The sequence below is a fragment of the Anticarsia gemmatalis genome, chromosome 10, assembly GCF_050436995.1.
Source record: "Anticarsia gemmatalis isolate Benzon Research Colony breed Stoneville strain chromosome 10, ilAntGemm2 primary, whole genome shotgun sequence".
NCBI classification, from domain to species: domain Eukaryota; kingdom Metazoa; phylum Arthropoda; class Insecta; order Lepidoptera; family Erebidae; genus Anticarsia; species Anticarsia gemmatalis.
In genome coordinates this window covers 8,960,373-8,987,255 of record NC_134754.1, presented here as the reverse complement: position 1 = coordinate 8,987,255, position 26,883 = coordinate 8,960,373, and the positions used below count along the sequence as shown (strand labels likewise).

Here is a 26,883-nt window from a genome sequence, read left to right as displayed (position 1 = left end):
TATGTACGGTGTTATTTAATTATTACGCACGTAAACTTCTCAAATATGCACGATTTATAATGTCATTTAGATTTATAATGTATCATAAAGCAGGTCTTAACCACATAACTTGACACAATGTTGCGCTTGTTAAAGAACCTTCGTGCGAAGAAACATGATTTGACAGCGTGTCTTCTGAAAAAAAAGAAAATGCTTTCGAGCATCAGAGAATAGACTGTGAAAGCTGGTCAATCCTTTTCGGTGTTCCAGCAAATTGACGCAACAGATTCAGGAAGGGATATCTGGGGGCACGGAAGTGCCCCCGCAAGTCGAGCAAAAAAAAAGCGGCACGGCCGTAACATCCTTTTCTCGAAGCAATTCGGGCAATTTTTGACACCCCTATAATTTCGTTGTGGATAAAACAAGAAGCCTGGATTTTCAGCAACTAATCAGTCATTTTATAAACACGGTATATTTAAAATTTCAGTCAATTTGAACCAGTAGTTTAAGAATGACAACTTGTTAAAATTTTGAATTTTGTCACTCACTGATTCACTGACTCACTGACTCACCGATCATCAAAAGTCTAAGGTACTTCTAGCAGACTTAGAAGCTTAAAATTTAGAATACAAATAGGGTTTAGTGTTTTAATCATGGGAAAAATCAAATATTTTTAAATTTCGGTCCAGTTTTCTAAATGCACCAACTGCAACAATAACTTTGTAATCCCATATAAATGTATAAGATTACAAGGTTACATTTGCAGTTAATTAATTATTATTACTGTAGAAAATAAAATAAATTGGTGTAAATAGGTACCTACTATATGAGGCATAACGGGAGGGGGTATAGGGTGGGTAAGGGTGTTTAGCTCATGAAACTGAACAACATTCCCATAGGAAAATATGTTGAATTATGAAAAAAAAAACGTCTTTCCATACAAATTGGACTTATGTTCGCTCTACAAAAAGAAGTGAGATGCCACCAAAAACATTCTGTAAAAACCTCAAGTCTCGCCGTAAAAAGTTGTGAGATCTATATATAATACCAAGTCGATTAATCTATTTAGTTTCTACCTAAAGGACCTTCTGTCTTAAGTTATTACGTATGTTATTATCATGCCAATTAAAAAAAAAATACCTTTAAAACAAATAGATCGACTTGGTCATCGCAAGAAAACACAAATTCGCCATTAACATTTCAGGAGCATTAACTTCTCGTCGTGCTGTGTAGTGTGATACATACTAATAATCAAATCATGCGATGGCCAGGTCGGTCTATTTGTTTTAAAGGTATTTTTTTTTAATTGGCATGATAATAACATACGTAATAACTTAAGACAGAAGGTCCTTTAGGTAGAAACTAAATAGATTAATCGACTTGGTATTATATATAGATCTCACAACTTTTTACGGCGAGACTTGAGGTTTTTACAGAATGTTTTTGGTGGCATCTCATTATCTTGAGCTGCCTCATACGTTATTATATGGTTTTCTGCAACTGTTCCGCTTCTGTTACTTTACATATTTAGCATAAATGTAAGGCACCTTCAAATAATAGCAACAAACTCGTCCCTAATTACTAGTTCACCTCTCGTTATTCTAGAACTTTCAACCTAGATCTTTGCCCTTAGTTTAATTTCAGATGTTTATTGAACTATGTTACATCAAAGGCGAGTCCTCCAGACAAATCAATCTCGTGAATTTAACTCGACTTTTAATTAGAGCCGTACTCTCTGTATGAAAATCAAAGTTAGAATGGTTGAAGTAAAATGGTTTACGATGAAAATATGCTTTTAATTGTTACACAGGACGCTTTTTTGCCCAGGCAAGTTTTTTGTAAACAAAATGGGTAATAAATGTTGGAAATCCTTAATATTTTTGGGACTTTATTCTTACCAACATCGCGCTGTAAGGGGGTAGATAAACTGAAAATGAAGTAGAATAGTTGAAAATCGTGGGCTTAGTGAATTCTCGATGTTACAAATATTATTATAAGGTGCGCTATTCTCTGTTGTAAGTATTTTTAGTCCGAAGCGATACATGTAGTCACTGCGTTGTGTATGGATACCGTTTGAACTTTGGAGTCGGTATCGTAGCGAGTTACCGGTTTGAAATCTACACACACACGTAACGTTATTCCAGCCATATAGAGCCGGTTTACCTAATCATATCCTTACTTTATTCGTAAAACATCCCTGCAAGACAATTTATGCAATGAATCAAAGGAGGTCCAAATAATATCTATGGTCGGATTTTCTTTCGTAATATTAAAATACAGCAATCTAAGTCGCACAGTCTGCTTTCATTGTGTCGTCCATTTCAAGCTTAAAAATGAGCTGACAAGTTAATAAAATGCAGTGACTTGGTCTTATCCGAAACAAGAACTCCCAAAAAGGAATTTTAAATGGCAGAGATCTGCTGAACATGGGTTAACGAGAATAATATTTATAAGAATAAAACAAATGGACGTGTAAGAATGAAGCTTGCTTACATGTTAAATACAAATAATGGTCAGGTCGAGTGACCTTGCAGGCACTGACCGACCTCGGCGTGATCCATATTCAATGAGACTATTCCGCAGTTAACTTCAGAGTGTAAAGTACACAATCATCAAAACAAACAACTTGCGTATTGTTTAATTAGGTATGTGGACCATTTCGTATTTGGATGCACTCATATTTGGGTTACGCTGTCGTCCATGTCAATGCTATCAATGAAGACCTCCTTTTTGCACCGAAATAGCAATTGGTACTGATAGTGTACATTAATGTGTAAAATAGCTGTAATTACATTACAGACATTGTATGGAAATTTAGTTTTTGTGAGTACTGCTTAACATTTACATAGGTAAATAAGTTTGTATCTAGTTTTTTTGTAAGAAATTCCGTAATGTTTACAACATACGCTCGAACTCTTTTATCGGTAATTTTATCCCAAACTGAGATGAGACACACGCCGTAACAGTATCATGAAATATTTACGAGTATTTCCCAACGATTTTTCCTTCTAGGGAGTAGGGGCATCGGCAGTAAAGCCAGATTCCATTTATAAGTGCGCCAGCTTCTGATGTTGCTCATAAAGCGTCCCTGATAAAGCCTCCGGTCCTGTGGGATAAAGGGGCAGACGGGGGAGTGCGAGGGGGGGAGTACACGTACAGTGCGAACTTTCCCAATGTGTCTATGTTGTAAAGAAGTTGTCATATTTGTATAGGACTGAGTACTGTTGTACTGAAGGGTTGGTTTGATGTATGTGGGTCTGATTGTATAACGTAATCACACTGAGCAACAATAAAGTCTCTACAGATTTTACGTACTTTCATTTCGTTGAATCCTTGAGTTTAATCGCCCGACCCGCACTGGGCCAGTGTGATGGATTACGCTTTTAATCCCTTTAATTCTGAGACGAGCCCGTGCCAAGTAGAGGGATAATAATGAGGCTGAATGAAAACGTTGATATATTACGTGAAAAATACTTTTGTAACCAAGTAACCCATTAATTTCACGTAGTTCCGTTAAATGTACATTACATATGTCACGGGGTTGCTATCTACTATTTTGTTGGTTCCCTTGCGAGCATCCTGTTCGAGGCCGTCCGTTAGCTCTTCCGAGGGAACTTCCTTACTGCGCACCACATTCCCCCTGATGCTAATCTATATGTACTTGGAACATCGCGTAAATTTGTGATACTGCTGTATCAACTACAAACTCGCGTAAGAAAATCATTACGAAGAAATTATTAGCACTTTTGTTAAGCATATTCACCAAAATTATGATCAATCTTGCTTTTAAGCAGAGTCCACCCCATAACATAGAAATACGAACTAGCATGAAGAAATAGAATCTGTACAGGACAAGCTTTTGAATGAAACGAACTACAATTTAGTAATTACATAATACATAGGTACATGTATTCATAGACACATACGCAGACTGTATAATAATTAGGAGTATGACACACCCTGTACCAGTGGTAAAGGATTTTCAGACTACAGAAGACGGCATACAACGATCCACATCTCTTCTCCCTCTGTGTCATCCACATTCATAACAAGAGCATTATATATTCTGTATGTATGTTACACAACATGGGAGATGTCTACTTTCACCATAGCTGTGCATTTTGTCTCGACATTCACGTAACTAAATTCAATTATAATGAACACAGTTTGTATAATGTCAGACAATCAGTAGATTACTTGGAATATCTGAATCATAAGATTCATTGTATTGTGCAGCTAGGAAGAGTAATAATATTACAAAGTAAGGTATTTTCCATTCACGTTTCGTAATATTTCAGGAATAAAAATTCGACACATGTAAATCGATACGGCTTTAATTTAGATTTTAGACCGGTACATTGAATAAACATCCTCAGACAAACAGGCGAGGAAAAGGTAAACTAACTTTTTATATCCATGTTCTACTCGATTAAAGTTAAAGAAATAAAACTAACTTTCTACAAGTAATGTTTTGTATAAAATTAATATTCAGTCGGCCATGTTTGAGTAAACGGCAGCGGAACAGGGAACAGTGAACAGCTGTGCGCGTGCGATGCATTCCTAGCGGTCAACGCACGGCTGACAGCGCACGATCACTACGTGTGCATCAACCATTTATTGTACCTATATTATTATGACTATGCATTTATCAAAACAACACGTTATTTCTAGAGATGCTTGACACAAAACTTTGTCGTTTTCCAAGTGGTGCTCCTAAGCCTCTAAATATAAGTATGCAATAGTATTGACTAAAGAATGTAAAGAACCTTGAGTAGAGTTATAGTTGCTTGAAAAATAAGCAAGTAACAAAGAACCAAGATGCCTACTTGTCACCGATGACTCTAACAAAGCAATATATTGATAGTACAATTACCCAGAGATTATACGACCTTTGCTAAAATATGTAACTTTCATAAGCTCACGCCTACTTACAAATTCAGCTCTACTTGAATTTCAAATTCAAAGGAGAATTTTGGAGGAGTTTGCTTGTGAAATCGGTACAGTCTACATAATTGCTGGTATGTAAGTTCTTGCGACACGGAGCCGACGAACAAATACCACGACACAGTTAGAATAATCTACCGAAATAAAAATACTATGAACAAAACTCTACTGTTTCTCAACGCCTAAAATAACATTATGAACAAAGTCAGACATTATAAAAACATATTCGTCCCAAAAACATTTAAATTAAGCACAGTTCAGGCGTACAATTTCTCTAGACACCTCATAGTTAAAGTACAGAGTAATTTCGCGGCGAATTACGTGGTCTACCGACTAAAAAACAACCACTCTAAAGATTGGCGAGACGGTACAGCATAGCAATTAGAAAGATTGAGACACAAAAAGTCCCGTTTCTTTGAAAAAGGCGTTAATTTTTCATTCACGGTGAATTAGAGGTGGAACGGGTTGAAGTCTCGGCGGCTGCTGCCGAGTGCGATCGATACAGGGTTATGGGACTCCCTTGCACGGTCTTGCTAAGATTGTTCATATATTTTATCAAGGACCTTCCGTAATTAACAAGAAGTACGGTCATGACCTTGAAAATTATTATGTAACGCTAGCGAGCTATATACTCAAGTAAAATATGAAATGGTCAAAAATAAATTGAATATGATGTTTCATAGCTGTCAATCTTTCCAACGTCGCAAGTCGCTATCAATAGTTTGAATTCATTCAGCGCAGACAACGATAACAATAACACACAGATATGTGTTGAAAAATACAAAACCAATCATGTTTCCAGTAGCCGAAAATAATTATAATCAAGTTATTATACTTAATACAGTAACATACCAGACAAGTCTATTAAATTAAATAAATAAGAAAACCGATGGAGATAAGATAATTATGATCATTGTATAATGTTTGAAATGATTTATTTGACTATAAACTTTGATTTCTTGCCGTCAGTCGCCGTGTACTGATAAAGGCGCACACAACACTGATAACAGATTGTCATGGCAATCTAAATAGGCTATTTAACCTTTAGAGCATTAAGTACTCGTATTATTTCTAGGAGTTACATCAAGAAACACATCGTAATGAATAATTCAGATCTACTGTTAGGAATGAAAAATGATTAGAATACGCAACAGCTTTCCTTGAACGTACAAACTTATAAATTATACAGAAAAAATACAATTACGATGCATTCTGTTGAATGTATTATACAATGATAAAACATTTGCAATTCATGTTACCGGCGTAAACTGCATTAACTGTTTTTATCGTTGCTTTCGCAATAACAATTATTTCTTGTCGTTAATGGTACACAAACATTGTTCTTTATGAGTACTCACCGAAAAGTTGAATGAAAGAAATAAATTAAGCCTACTAATATCTGATCAACGCCCATAACTGTTGTCATACATACATCATTGTCTTCGCCTTGTTTCATTGGTCGGTATAGCATCAGTACCCACTAGTCTTACATATAAAACCATGCTTGAAAGTGATTTGGCAAATTTATTTACGACCGGCCGCCTGTCTTAGGTACGATTCAGACCAACCGGCTAGCGTCGGCCCGCATCGGAACGGAGCCGTACGCGTGCCGCGGCAGCCGAACGCGTCCGCCGGAGCTGTACGGCTGCCGCGGTAGCCGTACGCGTGCCGCGGCAGCCGACAGCGTCCGCTGGAATCCAATCATATGTCTGGACTAAAGAAATTAGTTTTTCTTTCGTATCCATTTTTGATTTTAATATGTTAACTGTCGCTTGAAGAACACAACTTCAATGATTCGCTAGTTGCTGCACCGTAATCTCCGTTCGTATTTCACGACGCACAGCTGACCGGCTCCGAACGGAGCCGACGGCAGCCGATTGGATGCCGGCGGCGCCGTTCGGAGCCGGTCGGGGCCGGTCGGCCGTCGCGACAGCCGAATGCATTCTGCGACAGGTCGCGACGCGTCGCGGGATGCCGACGGAGATAGCTATGCGTAAGTTGCTTGCAAATATGAACTGTATTTACTGTTGATACAATTCAATGTTCTTTACCGCATTGTAAAATGCCGCCCGGCCCGGCCCGACGCGAGCCGGTTGGTCTGAATCGTACCTTACAATTCGACGAAATAGTCAATAGTTGTCAATTTTATCCCACTCTCACCAAGAGTCTGAATATAATTACCACTATGTTAAATACACGCAATACATTATCAGAATAATGATGGTTCATTCCAAGCAACTTTTAAAACCGTATGGAATGAAGGATCGCATCGCATGACTGCCATGCTCGACTCCAAGGTAATCGTCCAATGACATTTCATTACTCAGTGTTTTGCGAGCTTTGAACTAATATGGCTGCAAAGTACTACATCATATATCGATATCATACTTAGCTTTGTTACGAACAAAAACTTAACGATAGACGGTTCTAGAACTTTCCTAGCAATGAATACAACAGCAAAAATAATATGTATATAGGTAACTAGCTATCAATTATAGGTAGTTTTAAGGGCTATTGTAGTAAAATATTGCTTGTGTATAAGGTTAGTGAAGAAAAGGGTAGGTATCTCAAGAATTTATAGAAAATTGCATTCGTTAACGTTTCAACCGTCATGTAAATGCATTTCTTAATTCTGTGTCATGGAAAACAATGTCTGATGTTGGATGAGTAAGATCAAATGTCTATAAGCACGAAGTATTGTACGAAAGAAAATAGATAACCAAGGGAAATCATTGGGTGGTCCATTGAAGCGAAGGCCACACAGCTTATTATTGCTACGAGGAAGTTATGAAGTGATTAACTGTTTTGACTGTTAATGCATCGACGTTCTAGTGTTCAAGCTCTCAAAGTCTGAAGAAATAAAATGTAATAGACTTTTTCTATTAGAAACTCTCCCCTGTTATAGCGTAGTGTTAGATAGTTCGTGGTAATAGTCTGGAAGTGGTATTACGTCCGATAAACGGCAAGGCTCGCGCCCGTATGGACACTTAATGGACCACGATGAACGAATTTTTGGTAGAAGATAACACTGCCTCCATCTCACAGGATTACAGACTTACTTCATTTTGCCCTTCAGCGTGAAACCATAGCCATAGGTTGTAAAGTATTTTGGTGATAACAAATACTACATAGATATAAATAATTTCATAGCGTGAGACACAAGAAGCATGATCATTATGTTTTATTGTATCAAAAGTTTACTATAATGATACTGCATTAATCTCCTGACTGGGTACCTACCTATAATACAGTTCCTTTGTATCATGATTCGGTATAATTCTGTTGTTTCATAGTTATTCTGGCATAGCGTACACTGTGTAATTCCCAATTTGAGCATGCGCCAAGTACTTACGCTATGTCATGAACTAATCACAACAAGTATGCAACATTTCACTCAATTTTGCAAGGTTGCCCAACCTTCACCGGACAGCACATTATCTTTAATAATAATAAAATGAACTACAAATAATGTATCCGGACAATGCACGTCACGTATTCGATGAAATAAAATTAGTTGTTACGAAATCGCATTGTTGCGAAACTATTACTGGCCTCAAAATTTTAAGACGTGCGTTGACTTTTTTACAACCGCGTATGAATATAAAAGTTCATACGAGTTCGTAATTTAGCTATACATATTATATAGAGGCTTACATTTCTACGACACTTTATAATTTATTTAGAAAACCAGCAATGTAACATTCATTCTTATTCTCGGGTTCTCTAAAGATAAGGTGCCGTCTCTGACTTTTAACTATGCTAGAGGGCAGAGCCATGCGCATAAATATTCAATAGAGTTTCACTTCTCATTTTAATTAACGCCAAGCCCTAAATTCAAAGAAAAGCATACTTATACGACGTCGCTTACGACCTAACACGTAGGTCAATGGGTAATTTAATGTTTAGCTGCATGTTCATAAACATAAGAACATTAAAAGGAAACATAAACATTCATTAAGAGCCAAAAAAATATTTTAAAAATTAAAAAGGAAATATTAATTTATTATCATATAATTAGAGGAAAATATTCGGAATCATAAATAATAGGAACACGAGGTAAAACAAGATAAACATAGTTGGTGTCCGAAGTCCAGCACGTCACTGTTATTTGGCATAGCACCCAGACAAGTCGAGTGCCGTGAATTTTAAGTAATGCTTCGTCAGTAGATAGTTATTTAATTATTTTAATCACACCTACATGACATTGTCTACGGCACAAAGAGTAAAGAAACGACAATTAAAACACAATTTAAAGGTTATTTGTTACGTCAACTGTTTATAAAGTAATTGCCGGATATAATAGTGAGTAAACCTCCTTAAGTTTCAATTAAATTCCGTACCTAAACAATGTATGATTTTTTGGAAAAGAAAAATAAAATAAACAGTACCGAGGAGACTACTTTGATTTGAACTCATCCAGGTTTTTACTAGATTTTTGTCTGACGACCATCAAGCCTCTTCAGATTCCAGGCAGTGCGGATATTCTGCAGTACAAATGCAATAGGTATCTGTGTGATAATTTCTGCTAAGCACGTTATTATTATACGTGAATGTTTTGAAGAAAGCAAATATTATATTAATATATTACTGAGCTTGGGATATTTTCATTTGCCATACTTAATACAAAAATATATTTATTTTGTCTGAGGCTGTAAAATCGTGCGCAAAACTTATTACTGTTTGTTTGTGCATTATCAGCCCTGTGTTTGATGTCGACATGCAATAATAGTGAAACTAGTCGAGCAGGTGTCAATTAACAATACAAAATTGTATAAATAAATCGATTTATGGAAAAAAAATGTATGAGTTCAAAAAATTACTCTTAACTTATTTAATTGATTATAGAGGCACCTAGGGAAGTGTAAGTATTTATTTAATTTTTCAGCAATTATTTACTAAACAAAGCAAACGCTTGGTTCACGATACAAAAATTCTAAACACGTTCTCAAATCGCAAAACAACATTAGGCAAATCAACGGAAAGGCGAATGCCATTAAAGAGGAATTTAAAGTCAATACAATTTTCAAATAGCGGGCATGAAAGCAGTACCTAACCAGCCCTCATCTTTCCCCTAGGGTTCGTCCCAATTTCGTCCCTTCACGTAGTGACCTACTTCTGAAAGCCGCTCATTTGCCACCGTAGGTTTAAAATGGGGTTGCATGTAATCGTTCTTTGCCCTCATACTAGGAGGGTTTCAGTCCTCAGCTGGAAATGCGCCCTCTCTCTCGCACAAATTGAAATTTGGGGAAATGTAGGGTACGCGTGTTTGTTTGCGGCAAGATTTACAAATAAAGTTTATTACATAGAACTTATAAATGTAGCAGAATTTACTACAAAATACTACGAAATAGGTATATAGGTTATGTAAGGGTTTGATAAATATTCACGTTATCAGTCAGTATCAAACATATGATATGGATTGTCAACCAAAATAAGAGCGTGAGAAATTGTGGCTGGTCTCCGATAAGGTGTAGAGACGCGATCAATATTTGGTCCATTACATATTTTGATTCCTATTTCGCTACGTTTCTATTGAATCTAGCAACTTTGGAACTTTAGAACACAAAAACTTAAATAAAATACATAACGGTGCGGCGTGAATAATTTGAACATTTTTCTTATTTTCTCAATTCATGTAAGAAAACAAATCTGATAACCAGTTATTTTATATTCCTATAGGTACAATCTCTTTACTTTATGAACAAACTTAACTATTCACGTATTCGTAACACTCATTCGTTTTTAACTAAGTATAGACATAACAATTTCGTATTGATATTTCATTTTATTAGCAGCAAGTTGCTCAAACGGGATTTCGTTCAGTCCACGCTGGTCGGGACGTTGTTTACCTCGACACGACTGGCAAACAGCGTGAAATTCTCTTGCGTCACTAAAACACTTATCTATCTTTAGTGTTTAACAACAAATCATACGAAAGTGACGAACAAAAAACAAGGTCCACTTACATACGTGGGGTTAATGACCGACTCACTCAAGAATGTTGCAACAGACCAACAAGGTTAAAGTTAGGAACTTTTTACGTCTCGAATAAATATTGATGACTAAATAGGTAGGTATGTTTTTTAATGTTTTATTTATACAATAGGTAAAGAAGTGTATAAAATGGACAAACAATATTCTTATAGGGGAATATATTTAAGAAAACTCTGCTTTAGCACCTCCATTATTTTGCTTAGTTAGATTTTGATAACAGGTTGCAAACAAAATATTGACACTAACTTCATTCCAAACCGTATACTTTCAATGAATAAAAGCTAAATTCTATCAACGATAAAGTTATCAATAACTGGCAAAAGAACAACAAAAACATCCAGTTGTGAACAGAAGAATCAAGGTTGGAAACTCAATATCAAATAAATAACAACAGATGAGTTTTTCTAACAAGAAAACTAAAAACCGATAAGTTTTATGAGTGATTTTTCCAAGGAGTTATTGAAGTACTATTCACAGTACTGTTACAAGTAGTGGTTACGTAACATAGCGAATGCACTCAACCGAAATGGCGCGGTGGTGGCTGATTGCGCTGTATAAACAAAGATTGATCTCACGACCGTGTCAAGCGAAACGTTATAATGACTGCACAGATTTTGTACTTACATAAACCTAGTTTCCAAAAAATATTTTATAAACAAACGATTATAATAAAATTATTCAAAAATTGATTACTATCAAATATCAATGTTTTTATTCTAACCCGCGGCTGCTTATGTGGAGCTTTGACGAAGACTGAAGTGATAATGGCATGTCTAAGAAACACTGGTGACATGGCTTTCGACAATATTTGGTTAGAGAATGCAAGGAGGATTCATAAAGAATCTAGAGGTCTTTGCTTAGCTTTGAGACAATAGGCACAAGCTAAATTAAATATTTTTTGCTGTCCTTATTATAAATTGGGACTTCATATTTGAGAAGCGTAATTAAGACAAGTTATAGGTTACTGATACAAATAGTGAACTACAGCACAGACATGATTTGATGACTTGATTTACATTGCTAGCGAATAATTTTTCACGATTTATCCAGCTGCTAATAGTTTGCTTTAAAAACAAAGAAACAAAGTTGAAAATAACACAGACGTTTGTGAAGGGCTAGAGACCTTGAAAATTGTAAATAAAAATCATTGACCATTGGACTTACAAAGTTTAAGACGCAATAATAACTGAGTTTGATGAAAAAATTACGTGTAGATTTTTGTATTTTATTAATTTAACGACAAACTGCGTCTTATTTAAATCCAAGATTATATTCGATCAAAATGGTTATCCACACGCAGACTCATAAAAAGTAATGAGTAAATAAATATACGACAGAATAAGGCAAAGAAGACATTAAGATAAACTCAATATCTTTTTGATCACGCAGAAATAAGGTTTATCTACAATCACCATTATGAATTTTCCTCATCAGAGACGTGTGAATCCCTTGACCCACTTCGTGATTTTTACTCGAATAGACCCACTTGACGACTGTGTCATCAATATTAATGATTTTTGAATCTAATTGAGAACAGTTATGTCATGTTATTTTATTTTCGTAAAAATGAAAATGTATTTTTCTCTAGATCTTTTATCCTTGCACATCAACGAACCACGTTGTAACATCCGTTTGAAATCTCGTTATTTTTAAATAATAACGACATAATAACCAGTTTATTATGTTATGATGTAAACATTGTTGCCACAGAAGTCCATTTAGCACAGAATGACAGTGATGTATTCTCTATTATCTATGAAAACCAGTTAGGTACCTATTGAAAATACCTATTTAGATTAGAGACAAAATGATTCGAAATTTAACAATTTTCTGATTTCATCGCCTTACATTCTTGTACATTCACGTACGATAAAATCCAGAGTTTAATTTTAAATGTATATTGTACCTATAGTATAAAAAAATGCAGAATCCAGAAGCAGAATTATAGTAAGTAAGTAGATGTCTGGATGTGTTTTCATGTTTAAGTATTTATCTCTAGCACTTTTGATTGTTTCTTAGTAATCGGTGCATTTATTTGTGTAATTTGTGTTGTGAAAGTGGACGGTGTATACTGGCCGGGGTAAAGTACGGAGTGCTCCGGACCGGTTTAGTGGACTGACCCCGGCTGTCGAGCAACATTGTGTCGTATTGCACAACGCAACCGATTTATCGAGTCCGGATTTAGTCAGGTAAATAGCCATTATCTACTAATCCATTGATTTCTAAGATAATGTGAATGGTTGAGTATTAAAACGTTTTAGCTCTTTATCTTTGGAATCAAGACCAATCAGTGTGTGGGAGTGGCAAGATATAATTGACTGTAATATAGATTAGGCATTTATTGATAAAATAAAGTATTAGAATCGAGATAAGATTGGTATAACACTCAACAACCTGAAGATCAAGATACATCTCAAAAGACAACATTCAGTCAAAGAACAAGCAGGTATTTTACTAGAAGAATCTATGTACTTAACATAAATTTTAATTAAAACCCTCATTCTTTCGCCCAACAGCCATCTGTAACATGATTGACATTCATATCAAATAGGTACTTAAACGTTCTAGTTATAGGTAGCGTTTATTTATAGAGGATGGTGATAAGAGCACAGTTGTTATCAGTCACAAACAATGAAGACATAAACAGTACGCAGTCGTTGCACAGTTGTGTGCACATTATCTTAATTGCATTGTCGTAACAAATATAAGATAATAATTTGTACACAACTAAAACAGTAAACATTGCTTTTAACTCCAAATTGAAATTAATATAACTGCCTTTTCTTTAAGACGTTAATACATTGTCTGTAAAAAAAATACTGGCTTGATTACATAGTAAAACAAAGTTATTTAATCGTTATGGAACAGGTTAATACGATTAATGCGTTTGAGTACCAATTACGAGTACCAAGTATGAGTAGGTATGACTCTTAAAAGACGATGATCAATCACTACGGAAAACCGAAGACAAGATTCTACTGAGACCAGCACTAAATCATTAACTAAAGCTCAAACGATTATTACCAATAAACTAGCTCTTCTCATAATTATCTACCCCCTTTCCGAGCTAGTTGTAGATTCATTAGACTAAATGAATCAATGATTTGATTTTGAAAACAATCCCAACATCCAAATGTCAGTTTATTCATTGTTTTGTTTAACTTTTAAAGTATTTATCAACGTAAATATTGAGTTTATTGAGGCCAATGCGAATAGTGGCCTCAACAAAACGATTGTACATTACAATAGCATTTTATCCTTCTCCTTGATAGTTGCAGCCATTACATAGTCATTATATCATCGAGTAATATGATCTGAGATTCAATACATCTGTAAATATGTTCATCGTGATGGATTCATGCAAAATTCTTTGATTATTTGCGTATTTATCATGTTGTCTCATTCAGTAACATGAAGAAAAACAAAGACAGTACCAGAAAAGGTGTTTTGTCACAGATTTACTCACACAAATAATCAAATTACGTATTCTTAAAATAATATCAGATGCCTCTTTGTAAAACGTTTCTAACAGCAGCTACAACGGTATAGGTACTTTAGAAACCAATGCATGCTGAAAAAGTAGTACAAATATTTCTATTCTCCACTCCCAGACAATGGTTAAAAAGTGAATTCGTCTGTTAAAATCGGGAAATGATGGCAGATTTTTCCTAACCTCATACCAGAATCGAATACAGAAGGTCATCCCGCACAATGTAGGTCCATCACATTTTAACAGATATACTTTAAGCATATTCAACAAATTTAATTAGTCCAGGAGTTTCATTAGCAAGCGTGCTCGACCGTTACGTAATTACGATCGTCAACTGCAGGCGGTGCCAAGCTGTGCCCGCCGTTGGTCCTAACACTCCTACTCTCAACATACCCGACTCGACTCCATTTATAGCCACCTATTTATAATTCGTTGCCGGAATAGCATAGAAAAAAGTGTTCTCTATTCAATCGTATGAACAATTCGTGTCGTTGTTTCTTAATGTGCGTAATTAAAACCAATATATAAATACGGTTCTTCACATTGTACCGCTGATTCGATAGCTACTTGTCTGGTATAACTAGATACCTAGATGTGAATAGCTGCAAGCCCATCCCGCCAGAAGTTTGCAGACTCAGTTGCGAAATTAGCAGCAGTGCCTTTGAAATGAGCCTTCAGTCTGAACCGCTCACTGACCAAGGCCGCCGGTCATGGCTGGTCATGGTACTACATAACAATAATAATACAGCACGCAAGAAAGATAATAAAATTTAAAATATTTGTTGAATAGATTCTTCACGGACGTTTAGATTCAAAAGAGACGCAGACGGTGACGCTTAAAATATATCACCCATAAAATATAATTAGTACCATTATGCTATTCAAAGAATAGCAGTGAGGTTAGGAAGATTTGATATTTACTCACAGAAAAAAGGATAATTCTCTTTAAAAAGAGCCGACCAGGGCCCAGCATCGGTCGACTTCCGTTGTAGATGTGAAAGACCGAGTAAATTATGTATGAACTATTTCACATTACATCGTAGGGCTACCATACTCTACTGCAAATTGCAAAGAATAAAATTAAATGCTGTTATGTAACTGACTGATCCAAAGCTCATGCAGTTGGACCCACTCTGTATAATAAGAACAATCCAAAACGTATATTTTTACACCTGCTAACAAAGTGAATTTAGTTTCTATCGACTCGTATTCTTGAATAACGCCTTTGACTCTAACCCATACACGACAGTTCTTATTTTTAAAGTTAATCCGAAATCGATGTCGAAATACTTTCGTCGGTGTTGTAACAGGTTATTTCAACGGAGCCATCGTTGTGTTGGTATAAATAACAGTTAATTTCTCTGTCACGCTCCGTTAGATTGCGTCGCGTGCCCAGCAATGCTTCCTGGTTAGGTTTAGACAGATTCCATTGCATTGAACTGCAGTTTGTGAGTGTGGATTATGCCTTTGACTGCAAAATATGAATGAAGAATGATAAAAAAGATGATGACTACGAACTGTTTATTTATTTATTTTTATTTATATATTTATAGACACGCCAACAGTACCTATACATATACAGCTTTGTAAGATACAATATGATATTCAGTATGTAGTACCAATTCATTTTATTTGTTAGATACTATTATTGATATATATTTCATTACTTGAAATATGGTAGATATACAGATGTTATAGATAATTAACTAGAACTAAACATTAAATTAATACATTAAATAATAATTTTATATGTACAAACGAAAAAAAAAAAAATAATAATAAAGGAACTAAACATAAACAAAATTAAAATTAAAATAAGGCATCATAAAATATCTCCGCATCGCCGTCCCCGGGTAACGTGCCCAGAAGGCTGGCAGCATTGCCATTTTGTATGTAGTTCTTTATGAAACAAAATTTTGTTGAACTGGGAGTAGCTTAAATGTTTTAACGAGACTTCGTGCAATACTATGTAAAGAACAAGATTGAATGAGAAAACTTATTGCACATGTGTATTACAGAAACTTTAGTTACTTTATGTTATTGCTTATTATGAAATATGTGCGTTCTATCAACATAGGTAGATCCGCATTCAATGCATTAGCACCATGATTGCATATTCAAATAGAACATCACTTCACACTGACAGATAGATTCGTTACTGCCAGCTGCTACTCGTTCATCGAAAGTGATTAAAATCATAGATTTATTACATACATATGTGTAAAGGTATGTGGAGTTGCGATATGCATATTACGTAATTATTTTCCTACATTTTGTATCCATGAAACTCATGACATTTTACGGGCTAACAACTGGTATCATGCGTTCTTAGAACAGACACAGACGTATGTAATTCAATTAAAAGCCTAAGCAGGTATACCCATGTACGTACTTAATTAGCTATATTTCTTATACTTACAATGGTTAGATTCTACCTATGTGGTTAATAGTGAATGCAGGGCAAGTAACACACGGACGGAAGAGCCGATGGTGCGTGACCGACGACCGTGTGTCCTCGGCTTTGTTCCGCGGAATATAAAATAACGGGACCGATCCACCGATCGATGGTTTAAGTGAGGCCTTGATTACCAAAGTTTTGTTTACTCCAAAACTCGCAAAGCTCATACTTTTTAAGGTTCCGGAGTTCGGGCATCTATAAGAAAGCCCCTCTGTCTGTTAGATGTTTTATGTTGTTCTCGAGCGATTTTCTCAGAAATCGTTTGATGTACTACAGGAACTTCGGACAACAATGAGCTCTTTTACTTGTAATTCGTATTTATCAAGTACATGCTGTTAAATTATCCACTCCGAAAAGATTAATGCCATAAGATTTTAAGCATGTAAGGGAAACTACCTTCAGGAATACTTCTTCCAGACATTTTAAAAAATAAAATAAAAAGATAGTAATTAGGTAGGACGTACTAATAAATAGTTTGAGTACGAGTTGGCAGCTCTGAAAATCTAAGAACCATTCATAAAATTGTTCAAAGGAATGTCAATTGACCAATTCACGGCTTGAGCACAACCTCACACCTGACAAGTTTCCAAGAAAGTAACTGTAATATTTACGAATATCTTGTTTTACAAATCACGTAATATAACATGCCACACGTTTTTTTTTACTCGGAGTTTAAACAAGCTTTATTTATAAATTACATTTGCTTTAAGCGTCTACAATTCATTTTTGACGGACTGAGTACTAGTAACTGATATTCGGTTGACTGAGAACACATGCCTTGCTATGCTCTGCTAAGTTGTTACTATATTAAATACTGATAAGTACTAGTAGGCTCTATACTTAATTAAATACAAGAAGGACCAGCTTCTAAATCAACAGAAAGCAACTCTTCATTGGATTGTAGCGAAAAGAATATAAATTCAGACCATATTGTTTACAAATTGCACAAGTCTATTAATGAAAGCGTATTGTCTGTCAGTAACTAATAAGAGTATATTGTTCCAAGATTGTTGATGAAAAACGTGTTTGGATGTTCCAAATTGAACAATAGAGGTGATCTGTCATGGTTTAATAGAACTCCAGCAGCCGAGCAGCTAGTAACTAATATATTTAACAATTTGAACTTAACTAGCCTTTACAAATGTTTGAATGCTAAACAACGTCGTTTAAAATTCTCAGATATTTTCTATAAAATCACCTTCAGAACGACGATCTTTCAGCTAATAATCACTGTTTTTATAAAGGTATTTTTAGAAGAATTGGGACTTAAACACATCATACTCGTAAAAGTGTTTCCCTTCGTTAGAATTGAGGTCGTCTGCAGTTCGGCCAGTGAGCTATTTCCAATTTTCCCGTGCAGCGGATTCCAAACGCGTAACAGCAATAATATGAGAATTATTTATACACAAAGCAGTTTCACCTTTCACTTTCTAGTAGTTGAACAGGTAACAATTATGAATTGGTTGTAGGTGTAAATAAATATACCTACTGCAAAATGGATAATACAGTTATCGGAATGGATGGATCTGCACGATATCGTATGAATTTACTAGCAGCACTGACTAATGTCCACAATACCAGTAATATCTATAAGGCAATTTGACTAAATAAGAAACAGCTGCTTAGAAGTTTAACTACCAAATACACACTAGTTTGATAGATTTTTACATCCGATATTTACACTACATTGTTTGGTGGATTAAATTAGCAACCTAATCCCTAAATTAGATTTGGTGTTTAAATCTAGTATACCATTTTATCATCTTCTGAATATACTCCAGACAGTATAAGAAAGTAGCAATTGAACTACGTATTTAAAGAAAACTGCGACATGCACACAGAACAATAACACTATAATCTACAACAAAGAAACTAAATGACTGAAGTGTTTATTATGAGTCTTTGTTCATTGCAAGTTGCATCGACAACCGCTTACATAAACAAACAGGAAACACATGTTTAAGAGTAAATACAGAAAACTTAACTGAGTGTGAACTAGAAAAGTACCTAGCAAGTAATCAAAGATGAATATTTATGTAATCAAAAATGTAATTAGGTATATAACGAAAAATAAGTTCTGAATATTTCGGTATGATGAAGCACTAATACAAATCATATTTCACAATTTTCTTCCTCAATTTTTACTTTTATTACATTAACCTTGCGAAAATTCTAATTTATAATTCTGAATTGCCATCAATCACTTTCGCTACTTTACTAACTTGATCTACACTAAGGTCAGGCTTTTCAGTTTTTTTATAGAGTTATGTTGTACCGAAAGTGTAGGCTAGGTGTATAAAATGTGCTCAGGGTTTCTCCTTTTAGAGCGTTTATGTCTTTACTCCCATGTAGTAACGAATACACAAGGGAAGCCAATTCCTGGCTGCAACCGCCTTAAAGGCACACAGTACTTCAACAAATGCGAATGGGGCCCGAGACCATGACTAAGCTATCGTTTTTCAGCGTGGTGACCAAAGAAGACCTGCCTAGTTACCTGTATTTCTAACTATACACGTTTCTTTGCCTACCTCGGTACATAAAATTATGCACAAATTAAACATCAATTTCAACAAATTGTAAGTAAGTATTATTTTTGTCGATGGCACTCAACGTCGGGGGCCTCGTAGGTTGGTCGCGAAGGGCTTTTCGAGGTTACAATAGCTACCTTATTTGGATGGTAAAAATCGTCATATAAACTGTTAACTCTAACACCTGCTTGAATCATATTGAAAGGGTTTAAAATCTTGTGTAAATAAAGTTAGTTGTCATATTATCAATAACATTTTCTTGTCCCAAATTCTGAGCCTGCTTAAAGCCCTTTTATAAGTCTTCCAACTTTGCTTGTAAAGCTTATTTACAATTGTCGGCATGTACACGCCCAAATCGTATATCTTATTTCCACAAACATTCCATCTGAGGGTATCTTTCAAGAACTTTTATCTTTAGGGGGCAAGCATAAAGTGTTGTAGATATAACTAGTTTGCCAGCTGCCACTTTGACAAACCCACTCAAACAGGTATCAGGGCACATGGAAAGCGACTCTTGTGTATACGAGTGATTTCACTTCCATATACCTAGTTAATGGACGATTATTCCAAATGTATTTAGAAAGTTATTTGTACAATTTAATAATAAATGATCAAAAAGAATACTTCTTGCATTAACCGTACAATGAAATGAAGATGGTGCACAACTTCGCAATATTTACTAACTGTGTGATTCTGTGCTGGCATTGAGCACGCTTACAACGCTGCGGGAAGGGCATAACCTTCTTCATTACTGAGGTAAAATAAAATTATCTCATCCGTAGAGAAGCATTAAACTCGAGCCAACGAACACAACAGTGCCAGATATCTACCAACAAAAATTTCAAGAGACAAACTCGCTTTCCCCGCTAGCCGCGGCCCCGGTCGCTCGCTTGATAAGTGGCCTAAGGGCTCCCCCCTCACTCCGGTGACCTACTTCCCGCCCTCGCCCTCGCGATCTTTGTGCTGCCACTTGCACAACTCGTTTGATATCAGCTGGATGATAATGTTGATTGGATCATACCACCTCTATTTTGAATTTGGATCGAATTGCGAAACACCTCTAGCCAGTTTGTTGAACTCGTGTTGTTATGATATAGAAAACTCTGCATACCTGATTCAGTAACTTCCTTTATGCCATCAAGCAACATCTAGCTAGGTAGATGATATAAATAATTTTGTGGATAACTTTTCGTTTTATGTTCAAATTGAATGGAATACCATGGACCGAGTTGTTCCTAAAACATAATATTTTGATATGGATCTTAATTTCGGCCCTACAAGCCTGTGAGGATGGGCGATATTTTGTATTTGTGTGTGAGCGACGAGTGATGACCAAGCAAACTTTTTACTTCAGTTTCGTCGATAATTTCAAGTTTTACTTTAGATTGTTATTGTAAACCTCAAACAACTTTCCTGTTCTAAGTCTTACGAAGGTTAACGCCTAATGGATATTTTACAGCAGAATTTGCTTCTTATACGCTTCCATGATTATGTTAAGATTGCAAAGGGAACATCGTGTCGCACGCCTGAAAATTCTTTACATTCAGTCTTCAGTTTTTGGAAAAGTTTGTCCTTACTCACCAATCTACCCTTGGCCAGCGTACTGGAGGAGATCCGAGTAGTAGAGGCAGTTCAAATGGTTTATTTACCACAGAAAATATTCAATAGGTTACTGAATAGCAGGGAGGAACATGTAGTAGAGTTCAAAAACTACATTAACAAAAAACAAAGTGCACAAAGATAAGCAAGTGAAATCGCTAATGAGTCTGAATATAATATAATCAATAGAACAACTACCAAGGTCGTCCTACCTAATCCTGACTCAGCAATGTCAACAGTCAATTTCTATGAACACGCAAAGGGACTGGGTTTTGTATATCACATTTTTTACCTATAAAATATCTAGATACAAGAGCGGTGTCACCGGTTGCTGAGTAATACACACAATCATTTAAAATAATCGCATAGAACAAAGACTGATAATATTTCCATTGTTTACGTTAGTAACTGAGAAAACCAAGGCTCAAGGGATATTTCCAGTCATTAGAGTGACTTAAAACACAAGAATTTATATCTGAAGTTGTCATGGCTACTAGGAAATTATAGCCCAAGAAGTAAAAAACTATGAAACAAAAAGCCTACGATGTATATGAAAGATTTCACGATATGTATTCTCGTAGTACTACTAGTTGTAGTGGGAGTATTATACAACCAGTCTATAATAGTATTAGTCGCTAAGGTGACGGTGACGTAATAGCAAACTACCTAGGAATAAAATAGAGTTGATTAGCAAACCGGTCTCTCTCTGGCCACAGTTCAATTAAGAACAAATGACCTATTAATATTGACATCCATTTTGATTCAATTGATTTGACATCGGTTTGATGAAGATTTGGTGAACAAAATCAGTTGCATGAATTATATTTTGTTCAGGAATTGGACTCAGTCAACAAATATGGAACGATTTACAATGTGGGCGCTGTCGCGGCAAACTTTTTCATTCACGAAGACTTATTGAGATGTCATGTGGACACAAGTTGGTAAGGTTTTATAAATTGCTCTAATTTCAGACAAAATAAATTGTCCCTATAATTTGTAAACGTCAGGTGGGTGTTGGAAGAAAATAACACCTCACAAAAAATATTAAAAGAATATTATAAGGATAACGCTTGGGTAAATTAACAAAGAAATAAAAAATAGAATCCTATCTGAACTGGTGTGTGTGACCTATAAGAATGTAAGTAAAGTGTGTACCTACTTTATTTTAAACTTGTTTGACCACGTTTAAAACAAGTAGGTGTGTGTAAACAGGATTATTTGCCCATGAAAGGAGCATATTACTCATCAACAAAAAGCAATAAAAAATATTAAAGCTTACAATATAAGTAAAACGACTCTTGGAAACTTGATTTTAGAGGGATTCATATAAAATGTGTATTTACATAAAAAATATTTTCGAAATGGAAATCTCTTCGGGTAGTCGTCTAGAAAACATATATCTAGTGTCTATAAAGTACTAACATGACATATTATTGTGATTAAGTTTGACGGATACAACCTTACGTAATAACTCAACGCCCTTTTAATCAGGGTCCCTAAAATACATTCTTTTTATCTCGGACATCAAAGGGTTATTTACTCGGGTACATTTAGGACGCCAGTTTCGTTCCAACGTTGCTAAAATATTGGTTTTTGTAGATTTGGGTAAAAAAAACACGCTCTCGGTTTAAGAGAGGCTTGTAAACTGGTTTTGGGTTATCTAAAATGTACCTAACTAATTGTTTTTAACATGTAAGCTAGCCAGGTTAAAAACCCAAAATAAAGATATAGTCTGCGAATAATCTCAAGTTTTTTTTTCGGCAAGAGGTCAAGAACTCAAGTTTTTAACCTCTCGCCGAAAAGAAGGTTAAGACAGGTACGATTATACGACCAAGATTTTCTAGTTGCCTAAAGCAGGCAGTGCTGTTTGAATGTTTTTCGATAGCTGGTTGAAGTAATAGACACCTGCGTCGGACCCTAGTTTTCAGAACGCGTATATAATCTAAACAAATTATCTTTCATGTGGCGTATAGTTGTGTTGAAGTTGGTCTGGCGTCTCTCACTCGGCGGGAGAGCGAATAGCGATGCAGTGGTATAAAGATATGTCGTCTATTTATAACTGACGAGTAATGCAGGCGTGCGGACGCATCACAGCGCAACTTGGCTTTTGTCGTGTCTCTTGATTTTGAATGTTTTGTGTGATGTACCAGGTACTTGCTATTATAACAGACCCACACACTTCAGACTAAGACTCAAGACTAAGTCTATACATTCGTTTATCTGGTGAAATCCTAGTACATAATCTATTTAAGCCTAGCAATCAGATAAAGCAATTTTCGGCAGGTTGAATTTCGCTTTGAAGAACAAATGTTTGCGTTAATGAGATCATGTAGTTAATTGTGTTTTGGTTATGAGACCAAAGTTGCCAATTTCAATAACTGATTACGCAACTTGTAGGAAACTATTTATAGGTGAGTTAATATATTTAGAAAAGCTATACTATGGCGTCTTACGAACTTCGGACTTACGTGTGAAAAGTATGAATTGTAAAGCGTTAATTTATTAGTAAGCAAACTTTGGTAGCAAGGGTTTGAACCCTGGGAAATACCCGAGTAACATTTAGAAAAGATAACATTGTGTACATCCATGCATGTTTAAGATATCTTCAAAACATTCCTTGAATGCAGTCTTGAACCAGTTATTGGCCTACGCGGTGGAATCAAGGACTAAATCACCTCACCTACCCCTTCTTGTTTTATTAATGAATATGAACACAATATTAAACAGCAAACCTAATATCTATCCAGGACCAATTTAAATTCCTGTGTATGTCTTTTGAATGATTTTCTCTTATTACTGATACATTTCTATTTATCCCAGTTTTACATATGTATTGAGACAATACTAAGACAATCCGATTTAATATTCACTAAGAAAGGATCGGGATAAGGCATGGAGGAGAACATGGGACAAGTCAATTGGAATAATTTATATCCAAATTGGAATTCTTTCGTTCAAGTAAAAGCCGAAACCCGTAAAACCTTTCCACGTCTAATAATATATTTTTTTCTTGGTCCAAAAACTGATTGGGCCGACTCGACACAGCGAGCGATGCGTACGGTCGGTGCATCGAACGCGGTGAGAGCGGGGTCGTTGAACCCCCTGCCATGTGCATTTCGTTTTGTACAATTTTGTGCCTAATTGCAATATAAATACTAATGAGTTAATGACCAATGATAGCCAAATAGTTTTTATTTAAGCTACAATACACAAAAAATATACACGTCATTGAAGGCGCGCAAATGTTTCAGGTTATTGATCGTTAATCAGGTAGGTAAATTGATATTTAACGATAAATAAAGAGAATATTTTTTGTGTTTTTTTTGTGTAATACTATTTAACATGGAGAGAATAACCTTGATACTGTTAATTAGATTCTACCCTGGCAAGACTAAAATTAGTTTATGTTTTCTAATTTCTATGCAATTCTTGTGCTTGTATATTACATGTATGTATTGAATTAATTAAAAAAAAATACATAAGTAAAACTTGTACAAAGACTAGAAGACTTTCAAAAGACAGTTTAGTATAGGTAGTAAGAATAAAGTAAAGATTTTAGTATTTTTCGTTTAAAAGGCATCATCATGAACGGCTTTTTGACCCACAGCATGGTAAAATCCTCTTTTATTGAATTTAAGCCAATCACTGTTGTAGGTCATATCGACATAGTTAAATTACATCTAAGTCATCGACCTATTTTGCTTCGGGTCTTCAAATACTTTGTACCTTGAACACCAATCCGTTCCGTTCTTTTCCTCTACACTCACTACATCACGTCATTTCAGTTCAGTTATGAGCACTCCGATATCTTCCACTTTGGTCTACGTCCAGAAATCCGTATTTCTAATTGTTAATATTTAAAACAAAGATAGCAACAAATCCATAAAATTTTAATGCTCACTATAATGAACCGATTAAGAAAACATCTTTCCTAGGCATGGCGAACACTTTGGAAAAGGACACAAGTTACCGGGAAGGTACTTTCTGACTTTAGAAGGTAGTCCAGCTATCTATTTAAACTACCGGAAAGTTTTCCAGAATATGTAGAAACAAGTGACTTCGTAGATTTCATCATCGATGCGCTCTTTTCAAGCGAGCGGAACCGTGGGCGAAAATTAATGCTGGAATAGCTAGATATAACAATATGTCGAATAGTACACTTATTATGGTAAATAAGTACCTATCAGCTTTATCGCAACTAGATAAACACTCTGTATACATGATCTATGATATTTCTCTATTTGTCAGTTTATTGCGCGATATGCTAAAGGCCAGAATAGCAATAATTATGTGCATGTGCCACATTTATACTGTCAGAGACAGGCTTTATTATCTCATAAATTGTTTTCCGTCTGGAATGCCAACTTAACTAGCCACTACCTTTATTTTTATGGGCTAGTTTTGATCTCGAAGGTGTGAAATAGAATGAGATAGAGATGAAGAAGTAATTAGTGGACGTATAGTAGCCTGTGTTTGTTGCTGCTATTGTTGACAATTGACGTTTAGAGAAAGCTATGCATAAATAGCATTTTTTTTTACAGAGATGGCAACAATATTAGAGCCATCATACAGTCACGATGATTACGCCAAAGTCCTAACACCTGTCCTAGAATAAAGTATCCAGACGTTACGTCCCTGAAATATATTTTTTGGTAATATTATCCTTAGCTTTCGAGAAATTCGATAAGTAAGTAGGTACCTATACGTACTTGTTAGACTCCGTTAGGTTATTCTAAAAACAGCTCAAGCTTCATTCATTAAATTTATTTAAGTAAAATGCAATGGTTGTGATTTGAATCCTTCCTATTGCCTAAACTATTTGGGGGTGACAGTTCTCTGTGCGTAAACGTGCTCAAGGCTGATTGTCTTAAATTATAAAAAATATAAATAGCACGTTTCTTAAAAAAAACACAGACCTGAGATTGTTATCAATAGGTAACTACTAACGTATACAAATCCATAACCATTACTTTTGTAATAAGTATTTGTAGTTTAGGTAGGTACTTACCTACCTACTTAACTAGATGCTAAATTAATTGTTGTTACTGTACTATTTTGCAAGATTTTCGTAGCTGTACAAGACCTTTAATATTCCGGGGTCTTTAGCTAGTCCCAGGCCCAGGCTTCGAGCCCTTTCCAACAGTCCCGAGCTCGGGAGCCTTTTCTCACTACCCCCCTCCCTTGCCTCCCCGCTTGTAGGACAAAGTGTACGTAGGTACATACTATTGGTAGGTACGTGGCTAGTCTGTCGGCAGTCGTCAAGCCTTCCTTTAATTAGGTAGTAGGTATCTTAGTGTTTTAATTAACACAACTGCACTCTGAAGGTCGTCAAAAAAATTATAGAAACAAACAGCAATCACAGAAATAAATTTTCTTGGCATTGATTGGTGTTTTATGACATTGATAACATCTTCTGAAGTTGGCTATGAAAATGCAATAAGATTTATGGAAAGTAGCCAATGTAGTAAGTACTCATTAACTACAGCTAGGTGTACGTAAATCCGCGCGCCGGTTTCTCCTTTCCGAAGTATACCTTCTTTGATCATTATAATAAAAGCCTGTTTAGCAAAGCTATGAATTAAACTCAAATTTAATTTATTTAAATGATACATTTAAACACAAAGCTTTACCTGAAGCTCCTTATTCTTGTTATCTTTGAGCGATGCTGCTCTGATAACACCAGCTTTCCATCCCCATTCAGAAACTTTATTCACGTTAATTTTTGTCACACCACTCACAGCTAGAAATCGTTTGCCAACTAAATCTTCACGGTACTTATAAGCCATAACGAACTACACAATCACATTATTCACATTAAAAACTACACAAACGTCAAGAAACTCAGCGACAAAACGCACTACACGTCACACTCTTCGTTGAGCGAAGGGAAA

At 35.6% G+C, this 26,883-nt stretch overlaps 1 protein-coding gene across 1 annotated transcript in view; it reads right to left on the bottom strand.

The window, feature by feature from the left end:
* Kdm3 (Lysine demethylase 3) overlaps positions 1 to 26,881 on the bottom strand; it is a 170,836-nt gene extending 143,955 nt beyond the window's left edge. The window contains exon 1 of the mRNA XM_076119537.1: positions 26,623 to 26,881. Coding sequence (XP_075975652.1) covers positions 26,623 to 26,778 — 156 coding nt within the window. The 5' untranslated portion in view covers positions 26,779 to 26,881. The remainder of the gene's footprint in view (positions 1 to 26,622) is intronic.
* Positions 26,882 to 26,883: the final 2 nt, after the last annotated feature.